The sequence below is a fragment of the Ictidomys tridecemlineatus genome, chromosome 4 (assembly GCF_052094955.1).
Source record: "Ictidomys tridecemlineatus isolate mIctTri1 chromosome 4, mIctTri1.hap1, whole genome shotgun sequence".
NCBI classification, from domain to species: Eukaryota; Metazoa; Chordata; class Mammalia; order Rodentia; family Sciuridae; genus Ictidomys; species Ictidomys tridecemlineatus.
The window spans coordinates 95,585,934-95,596,807 of NC_135480.1; the positions used below are offsets into that span (position 1 = coordinate 95,585,934).

Consider the following 10,874-nt stretch of genomic DNA (forward strand, 5'->3'; position numbering starts at 1 on the left):
GTTTCAGTGTCAGCTATATACTCATAAACTCTCAATACAGATAAATTGGTAAAGGTCTGACTTTAGGAAGATAGCCAAGTCTTTTTTTTTTTTTTTTTTTTTTGAGGCATTTTTCTCTCTTTTATTTCTTTTGCTGATACAGAAACTGAGAACCCTCCTGGACATCCAGTAATAACCTGTTACCTTGTTTGATGCAGTTTCTATCATCAAAGCCAAACATAAATCCTTTCTCATTATAAGGAAATGAGAAGCAAGTTGCTTGCTATTCTGTAATTGAAAAATGCAGAAGCAAGCATGCACTCCAAAGAAGCTTTGCAAAATATTCTACATCTCAGAATGTTACATATAAATCTTTGTGTCACTTAACATTTAATCTGTTCATTCTCTTGCCTTATAAAGGAAAGTTTAAACAGAAAACTTTATGTTAAAATGTCAGATGGTTTCTTGAAGGGTCTTTCATAAAATTTGGAACTTTAAATGAGACAAAAGAGAGAAAGCATAAAAAAGATAAATTTAAAAAAACTATTTTCACCATCTAATAATTCCAAGAATGAAATTATTAGTGTCCCAATTATGAATTGTCATGTTAGATTTTTATTGTTTAATTATCTTTGGTATACATTTTTTAACACTAGTTTCTTCAAAGACAACAACAAAAATTATGTCATTTCAGAGGTATCGAAATAACAAATTTGAAAATTATAATTAGCCTATTCAAGTCATATTCTTCTTTTCATAAATAACACGGGCTTCCCTGGGTTGCCCATTTTCCTAATGACACAAGTTTTCAATCAAATAACCAGAACCACTCTACCACTTGTATTCCCTCGATTTGCTTCAGATTTCTCTGCCTTTTGCTGTTGCTTCTTATCTAAGAGTTGGAAGAGAGGTAGATCAGGGAACCCCAAGCCCATGCAATCTAAAGGTAACTACGCACTTCTCCTATGACTTTGAGCATGACATCATACTGAAATGAGGGAGAATGCTTTTTCCATGAAAGAGTTATCATTACAACCCTACAATTGAGGGACAAAATAAGTATTTCACTCTACCTGTTTCCATTCTGTGTGTGACATTCTATTCTAGAGGTCAGCGGAATACAAACTGCATCTTCATTTTCCTATTAAATAAGACCCTGTGTTTCTTATTGAAGAAGTCCCTGGTAATGGAGAGACTGGCTAAACAGTAAGTTGTTAGCACAAGGAGTCAAACCAAATAACCTGCATCAACATTCTGAAGTCTTTCCAGGGAAAAAGGTCATTTCCTGGGATACCAGAAAAACTGGCATGAGTCACCATGTGTCTAACCACACTAGTAGCCCAAATTTCTATACTTTCACAGTTTTTGCTTATTTCAGTATTTCAGTCTTGGAAGCCTAATGCCAGAGAGGAATGCATTACTACAAACTCTCTATTTGTATATGTTTATGTGTGTGTATATGTATACTCAGACACATAATATATTGAGAATTTTAATAGTTTTATCACAAAATCCAGAAGGAGATAAATATTTTCTTCCTCCCTAATCCAGGTTAGAAAGTCTACAATTCATGATAGCCAAGTCTTTAAGCTTAAGAAGTTACTGAAGCAGCCTGTGTTCAGACATGGTACTTATTATCAAAATGGAAAGAAAGTGAGATCTGGCTCTGTTTGATAATTTAGTCTCAATTCGGAGGTTTGTGAGTTAAAGTTATGGTATCCTGAAGCATATTCTAAAAAAGGAGTAACTGTGTGAGAGATAATAGGAATATGTTGCAAAGGAAAGTCATTACCTATTAATGCATGAATTGGAATATATGGGGAAATCATAATCACTATTGATAAGGGACCTAAAACTAAATTTGTAGAAAAATTTACTCTTTAAATTTCAAATTTTGAGAAGAAATGGAAGAAATCTTTTTCTCCTTTTATTTGTTCCTTTTAGTTTTATGTGACAGTAGAATGTATTATGATATACATAACATGGAGTATGACTTCCCATTCTTACAGTTGTATATGATATGGAATTATACTTGTTATGTATTCATTCATATACAAACATAGGAAAGTTATGTTGAATTCATTTTACTCTCTTTGCTATTCCCAACCTCCCTCCCTTCCCTTCATTTCCCTAATCTAACCTAGTCTAATCCAGTGAACTTCTATTCTTCCCTTCCACCCCCTTACTGTATGTTAGCATCTGTATATCAAAGATCATTTGGCCATTTTGGGGGGGGGGAATTGGCTTAACATGGTAGACTCCTGTTCCATCCATTTACCAGCAAATGACATAATTTCATTCTAAAAGAAGTCTTAATAAAGGGGTTGAGGTTGTGGCTCAGTGGTAGAGTGTTAGGTGCTGGGTTTGATCCTCAGCACCACATAAAATCAAAAGAAAGGTGTTATATCTTAATAAGATTCAAATTTAAGCCAGCACACATTTCACTATTATTGCCCTTTCTGGGAATATAGTGCTTTTTTGTAGGAAGGAGGAGGCAAAAGTATTTTTCTTAATGTAAAATCCGTTAAGATATGAGTGATATTTAAAAAACTATCAAGAATATAAATTTAACATTGTATTATTAAATGTATTAGCTGTTTATGCATTTTATTAATGAGTACACAGATATAGTGATGCAACAAGCAAGTGTGTACTGAGTGCAAAAGGAGAGATTCAGTCAGTTCCTTGTGGTTAGGAGGATTTCCTAGAAAATACATTTTGACTGTTTTTGTAGAAGAAAAGATATGGTGAAGGCATTCCAAATGTTTTGAGAAATAACAATTTAATAGGTTTGTTAATTTTAGGGCATGATATCACTGCTAAAATTTTTCAGAAGATAAATTTTTGTATTGCTAATAGAATTCAAATCCAGGCCAGGTTTAAGAAAATTATATTTGCTTAACATCACACAAATTATTTCTTTTATCTATACAGCATTAGTTTCTAAAGTTAAAGGTTTTAAAATTTATAAAGACTTTGTAATAATTAAAGAAGCTGTTTTATCTAGAAAAGTTGGTTAAGGAATGTTCAAAATTTGATGTGCATATTGCTAAATCAGATTGTATCTGACACCTTAGATTAATGGAAGTTGAAAATATATTACTTCAGGGCTGGGGATGTAGCTCAGTTGAGAGAGTGCTTGCCTTGTATGCACAAGGTCCTGGGTTCAATCCCCAGCATCACCACCACACACACACACACACACACACACAAATGTACATTACTTCATTTCTGGGGGAGAAAGGTACTTTTCCCTCAAATTAGAGATGGATCTGTTCTGCTTATGATGAGCAATAACATCATTACTGTTACTGCATCACTGTATCCATTAACAGAGAAGTCCATACCTGATATTAAAAGGTCTGATTGGATGGCATGGACACCTGATAGGGCTGTTTAACTGAAGTATACAAGTTCATAGATGCATAGATTTGAGTATTATATTTGGCCCTGTATCTTTATTGCTAGAGGAAACTTTAGTAAAGCCTATCCTTGTTTTAGAAAACTTTGCACAGTCTGGTAGTTTTTCCTAATGTAAAAGTTTACTAGAGATTTTAAAAGAAATTTTTTCAAGCAGTAAGACAAGATTTTCTACATGCTATTTGGAAATAATGAGAATTTTTCCCCCAAATATTTAAGGTCAACTCAATTATTTTTAAAATAAGTACCTCATGGATTCACTGTTTTTAATAGTTTGGGGTTGATGACAACTTTATTTGAGAAGAAAAAGTGAGTGAAAAATAGATAAAACAGCTGAAGGCAAAATGTCAATACATCAAAGTGACCTTAGAAAATATGTAATTAATATTTAAACCACTACCTCTTTACCTATAATTTACATGACTTATAGCATTAAAACCCCCAAACATAGTGCAGCTGTTTTATACCAGTGGCATCATGATCATTAATGTAGATTTCTCTTTGATAAATTTTGCAGTAGTCATTTCAATATTAACAGATTCTGGAAGATTCAGATGTAATCTGTACTTTTCAGAGACTTCGATTAGTAAATCATCCTAAGAATAACAAATTGAGAGATTATTAAAAGGTTAAAATAGAAATATTTTCGGTTAAAGTTTATGCTGTGGATTATTGCTCCCAGTTATTCACTTCTATAAGAGGAGAATCACTTTATTGCCATGTGACTTATAATGAGGAATAAAATTTCTGGTGCAAATTCCTGACATTTTGAGATTTTTATTGCTGCTCAGTATGTCAGATGTTAACTGATAGAGTACTAGAAGTAGGATATTGCCATACTAGATTATGTGGTATTGTTTTAAGAGTCCACCAGAAAACAGCAAGGAAACTTACTTGGACTTGAAAGATGTTTCACAGTGATAAAGCTCTTAGTGAATGTAGCATGATCATTTGGAAGACAAATAATACACCTAATGAATTGGTAGATTTAGATGAAATGGGAAGTAGAATGTTAGCATGTTAGGTTCCTTAAAATATTTCTTTATTCCTTAGCTCCCTAGTTCATTGTTTTTCATGATCTGTTGGGAGGTATTTTGCTATGCAGTATCCACCTTGGCTACATCTTAAAAAGAATATTTTAAAATACGCCATTCTTTTTGGGGGGTCAGGGAGCTACCCGGGATTTAACTCAGAGGCACTTGACCACTCAGCCATATCCCCAGATCTATTTTGTATTTTATTTAGAGTCAGGGTCTCATTGAGTTGCTTAGTGCCTCGATTTTGCTGAGGCTGGCTTTGAATTTGCAATCCTCCTGCCTCAGCCTCCCAGTCTCCTGGGATTACAGGCATGCACCACTGTGCCCTGCTAGAATATGCCATTCTTATGCTCTGTATTTCACAAGATATTACAGGAAAAATTAGTGTAGAAAATAATTGCGCAGTGTTTTAGCTTTTTTGCTGCTGTGACTAAAGGATCTGACCAGAACAACTGTAAGGAGGAAAAGTTTATTTGAAGGCTCATGGTTTCATAGGTCTTAGTCCATAGAAGGTTGGCTCCATTCCTCAAGGCTTGAGGTGAGGCTGAACATCATGGCAGGAGAGTGTGACAGAGGGAAGCAGCTCACATCAGGAAAGGGAGAGAGAGACTCCACTCTCTAGATACAAAAAAATATACCCAAAGCCAAGCCCCTAATGCCCACCTCCTCCAGCCACACCCTATCAGCCTTTAGTTACCACTCAGTTAATCCTTATCAGCTGATTAATTCACTGATTTGGTTAAGACTCTCACAACCCAATCATTTCTCCTCTGAACTTGATTGCATTGACTCACAAGTGAGCTTTGGGGACATCCAAACCACAACACCCATGTTGCAAGTAGAACTGAAAGAGAATACATAGAATAGGAGCCCAAAATTTCTAATAATTGAAAACTGAAAAATTGAACAAATTTTTGTTTTCAGCCAATAAAGGATAAAAATTGAGAAATTTTTATTAACAAAGCCTGATTTTGACAGTTTAGAGATAAGATTAAATCACAGATCTTATGCCTGCTGTTAAAACCTCTTGAGTGGATTAAGGTAGACTTCAGTAAATCCTTGCATTTGGCTAAAATGACAGCAATTAAGTCTCAAGAGATAAGTTTTGAAACATGGGCATATCTAAAAAGGAATTGTGAGTGTGCACTGAATGTAAGCAAAACAAAAACAACTTGGACTAAAAGGAACTGACTTCAAAATTTTAAATATCATTTGGGCCTCTGACACTTCATGAGCAGGTCAGGCTGAGAAAACTGCTCAGCACACGAGAAAGGCATAGTCTATAATATTTAAGATACAGCCAAAGTGGATAATGGAGAAGGAAAAAGAAACCCTCCTGCATCTGGAGCTGAAGATCATGAAACTGGGGAGCTAAGAATATCCTTCACCTTCACATAAGGGGCCTTCACAGGGTTTGCCTACTAGTATTTCAGAATTGCTGTGCGCCAGGTAACATCAGTGAGTCTCATTTTTCCCATTTCTGAACTTAGATTGTAAATTATAGCTTTCCTCTCCCCATTCCACATTATACAGTGGATGAGGCTGGAGGAATAAATAACTTGCATGTCTTCAGGCTGTGATTCAGGAGCAACACAGATTATAATGGCAAAATCCTGTACTTTAGAGCCTGATACTGGGAATAGATGTGTTTTCCTTGAGCAAAGGAACAAATATCTGATCAGGGTAGAGTGACAGACTGTAGGAATGTTTCCAATTATCTGCCTTTCTTTTTTTTGTACCAGGGATTTAATCCAGCCTTTTAATTTTTTTTTTTTTAATTTTGAGACAGGGTCTCCACAAAGTTTCTGCGGCTGGCTCTGAACTTGTGATCCTCTTGCCTTAGGCTCCCAAGCTATTGGGATTACAAGTACGTACCACTGCACCCAGCATAAGTTTATTCATACTTTTTTTTGTGAGGTGCTGGGGGTTGAACTCAGGGCCTCATGCATGGTAAACTTTACCACTGAGCTATTTCCCTAGTCCTCAATTATCTGCTCTTTATAAGAGAATCATTCCTGCCAGGGACTTCTGTCTTTACCCAGTCTTTCTGATTGGAAGATTTGGCCTTATACTTTGGCTAATGCAATGCAATCAGAAGTGATCCATACTGTCTGAATGGAAGTTTTAGCCCCATTGCATGGGTTACCATTTCTACTTTTCCTCTACCACGAGAATGGAATATCTCAGATGGTAATTACTCCATCTGGATCTCGGAATGTGACAGACTCATGGAGCAGAACAGGTATAGCTGATAAACCTGAGCAAATGGTAAGCTCCTGAAATTCTGAAGTTCATAACAGTGAATGCTGACCCTCTGAATCTAAAGGTTCCGCATCCATGGATTCAATTTTATCTTGGACTGGAAATGCAGAATGCACTGGAAATGATGACTGCATCTTTATTGAACATGTAATAGGCTTTTGTTCTTTTCATTATTTCTGAAACAAGATAGTTCAACTACTTGCTATAATTTGGATCTTAAGTATCCTCCCAAGGTTTATGTGTAAAGGACTGCTCCCCAGGGAAGCAGCTAGTGGGAAGTAAGGTGGTGGAACCTTTAGAAGATAGGGCCTAGTGGCAGGTCATTGGAGGCATGCCCCTGAAGCAGACTGGACCATGGGTACCTTCTTTCTCCCTATCACTATAAGATGAGTGGTTTTGCTCTGCTACATGCTCCTGCTATGATGTGCTGCCTTAACACAAGTCTAAAATAGGATCAACTGATCATGGATGGGACCTTTTGAAACTGTGAATCATTTTTCTTTGAAAGTTGATTATTTCAGGAAATTGTTATAGTAACAAAGCTAATGCACAACTACTTACATAGGATTCCCATTTTATTAGGTTTATAAGTTATTTAGGGATGATTCAAAGTATATAGGAAGATGTGCATAGGGTACTCCTATAGGTTATATACAAGTTTAATATAACTATATCATTTTCATATAAGGGACTTGAGCATTCTTGAATTTAGGTAACTGTAGGAGTTCATGAAAACAATCTCCCATGGATATCTAGGGACTACCATATTACCTTCTGAACTTACCTCAGAAACACTAAGGTCACAGAGAGACACTGAATTAATACCAGGTAACTCAACTTTTAATTCAATTTTCAGAGGTTTCTCATTCTGATCCTTCACAATTTTTAATTCATAGACTGGTATCTTCATCTCCACCTGTATTTCAGTACTAGAAATCTCTTCTATCAAACGTCCTGCTTTGCCTGAAACTTGGTCTTTGGGCAGTAACAGCTGAGGAAATTGATCTGGATTGCTCACAGTACTGCTTCTTATCTGTCCAAGACTATGTTCTTTATGAAAAAAAAGGAGGAGAAATAAAAATTACAAAATGCTATCAGGTTTGAGCTGCAAGATATGTATTGTTAACTGAGATGGAAGATAAAGCTGCAGTTAAATTAGTTTAGGAATATTAAGCCAAAAGAATCTGGGGATGTAGGTCAGTGATAGAAGCCTTGCCAAGTATGGGAGCTCCTATGTCTGCTCCCTAGTGCATCCAAACAAACAAACAAACAAAAAATCTGGTTGAACAATTTAGAAGTCTTCATGGATTCTTTAACATTTCTAATATTTAATTTTTATATTTTTCTTTTAAGTTTCTCATCATTGAAGACTTCTAGATTGCAAAACATACACAGGTTGCAAGAAAATTTTAAATCAAAAGGTTAGATTTTGATTTATATTTATCAACTTACCCTTTCTCATTCTCTGTTTTAAATCTGTGCATTCAGCCTGTATTCCTATTAGATTTTGTTTTGTTCTTTGAATGCTTCCTTTTATTCTGAATTTGGTAATATGGTAAGTGTGTGAGAGAGTGAATTGGAGTTGTTCTTCAATGCATTTCATAGTCATCTTTACTAACTGATCTTTTTTCACTTGGTCCTTTTCTGCTGTCTGGAGAATATCAGGATTGTAGGCAACATCAATGACTGTGTAAGTATCTGTGTGTAATTCAGAGGGTATAAAGTGAAGATAAATTCTTTCTCTCATGATAGTGTCAGGTTATATATTAAACTATATTCCCAATAAAGTCTGTATTTTTCAGATGCAATCACAATAGCATTATATACACAAAATTCCAATGAAGGCATTGCTTAGCATCTTCATATGGGTTAAAAGTGGCTCATATTATTAGGAAATTTGAACAGTGTTAAATTTGCATGATAATTCATTTGTCATTAATTATGTTATTTTTTAATATTTATTTATTTTTTTTAGTTGTACACAACACCTTAATTTTGTTTATTTATTTATATGTGGTGCTGAGAATCGAACCCAGGGCCTCGCACATGTTAGACGAGCGCTCTACCGCTGAGCCACGACCCCAGCCCTGACATTAATTATGATAAATAAAATATTTTACTTGAAATGCCTTTACCAAGTAAACTCTGATCCATGCTAATTCCCAGTAAAATTTTAAAAATGTGTTTTCTCTTCTTTAACCCATTGTACCTGATGTCTCAGAGATATCTTCTGGTCTGCCAACAATTAGAGGTACTGGATGAGTGAGTGATTTGGGAGCAGGGATCCTTTTCCACTGACAAAGGTTGATAAAAAGCATTTTTTCTTTTGGTTTCTGGAAAGTAAAATAATTTTGATGTCTCAAAACTTTAAAATTTAATTTTCTTTTGGTTTCTGGAAAGTAAATAATTTTGATGTCTCAAAACTTTAAAATTTAATTTTCTTAACTTAGGTTTTGATAATATCCTCAAAGCAACTCATCATAAAGCTGGAAGAGGGGGAATTTTAGGCACTAAGTCATTCCATGTATTAAAACCATATTTGATAAATTATACTTGATTTTCCCAAAGCTCTTGACTTTTTCAGCATGAATCTAGCTGCTGTTCCCTCCCAAAAAACACTTGACAGCAGAAGAGAGAATTTATCTAGGTGCATTTGATCCTGTTTCACCACTTTATATCTTAAATAAGTTCTTTATTTGAAAAATATTCAACTTTACAATTCTCTATTAAATCACTACATCACCCTTTCCTTCTAGCAGAAAAAGTGACTCATTTTGAGGTTTCCAAAACATATAAAGTATGAATTTCCCATTCTTACTCCTTCAACACAATCTTCCACGCTATGTTCCATTTTCTATTTAAAAAGGCAGATTTCATCAAGTTTTCTTGTATGAAATTGCTAAGGGTAAGGTATTCATTCTTTGGTTATTCCAGGATCATTCATTCATTCAAGACCTCCCCATCCCTAGCACTAACTCTACATACATACCAGGATCCTGGTCTGTACACAGAACTGTGGTTCTGGGCCAGCACATAGCTGTTTTCCCTCCTTCAGCTCTTGTTCAATAAAGTTTTTATAGCCCTCAGGGTTATTTTCAGCCAGATCATCTAGAAGGTTCCAGAACTGAGTAAGCTGGGTGAGTAGACCTTTTGAGGATGTCTTCATGATTGATAGCAAAATAGGCCTCTAAGCCTGTGGAAAGATATAACTTAAAGAAAAAACTGTCTGTGTAACTATTGACATTTATTTTTATTAGGGGAGGGGGAACTCATCAGGAATTTTTTTTGTGAAGTTAAGGTAAGCTAACCTTAACACCTGTGTCTAAAAGATTGTGGCCCAGCACGACTTTATCATTTCCTTATTCTACATCCCTTCCTAAATTCTTAAGTTGACCTCTCAGATAAGGCCTTACCCCTACCCAGACCTTCACAAACCCTAAGTGAGCATAGCAGTCATCTTCTGTCTGGGATTTCTGGTGATCTAGGTGATTCCAATACCTGAATATTGGTTGACAGGAGCCTCCCCAGTACTGAAATAGACAAGTTTGTGTATGGGGTAAGGTCCACATGAGATCTTCTTAATCCTCAGTGTAGTTTAGTAGTTAAGATCAAGGACTCTGAGCTAGTATGCATAGATTCTAATCTTAATTCTATCTCCTGCTAGCTATGTGACCTTGAATAAGAAATGTAAATATGTCTCTGTTCTACTCAAAATGAAGATAACTCCTATCTCTGACAATTAATGTCAGGATTAAATAATTAGCTCCTTAAAATACAGAAGCTGGAACACTTGGTAAACATTATAGAAGAGTAATAATATTTCTATCTCTTGAGATAACCCTCCTGGTTATCCTCTTCCTACTGGAGAGGTGTCTCATAGCGTCCACAGAATGAGGAAAAAAGGAGGCTTAGAGTCTTTGAATACTACATTAGGGTTAGATTAAATAGACAACCAAACCCAACGAACAATCATTCCGAAAGCTTGGGAACCCACCTCTTCTCTCGGTTCCTAGACTAACAGCGACGCCTGTTACCAGGGTAACCAGACGGTACAACTGGTAATTAAGCCCGGGAAGGTCCAGCCAGAGAAGGTCTCTTTACACGCAGTTCCGGAATGTCCCCCTTGTGGTGCCGGGCTTGCACTTCAGCTGGACCCGACCGGTGTTCTCTTCCAAG

The 10,874-nt window shown here is 35.8% G+C and overlaps 1 protein-coding gene and 1 non-coding gene across 2 annotated transcripts; one reads left to right on the forward strand and one right to left on the reverse strand.

The window, feature by feature from the left end:
* Positions 1-74: 74 nt before the first annotated feature.
* Positions 75-10,832, reverse strand: Pih1d2 (PIH1 domain containing 2). Its single transcript, XM_005334228.4, has 6 exons — positions 10,693-10,832; positions 9,688-9,891; positions 8,908-9,031; positions 8,151-8,396; positions 7,483-7,748; positions 75-3,995 (listed from the first exon to the last, which is right to left on the reverse strand). Exons 2-6 carry the CDS (start codon positions 9,862-9,864, stop codon positions 3,861-3,863), a joined length of 948 nt encoding a protein of 315 aa, XP_005334285.1. The 5' UTR covers positions 9,865-9,891; positions 10,693-10,832; the 3' UTR covers positions 75-3,860.
* Trnat-ugu (transfer RNA threonine (anticodon UGU)) lies at positions 3,092-3,164 on the forward strand. The gene has a single exon. It is a non-coding gene; the product is annotated as a tRNA-Thr (tRNA).
* Positions 10,833-10,874: the final 42 nt, after the last annotated feature.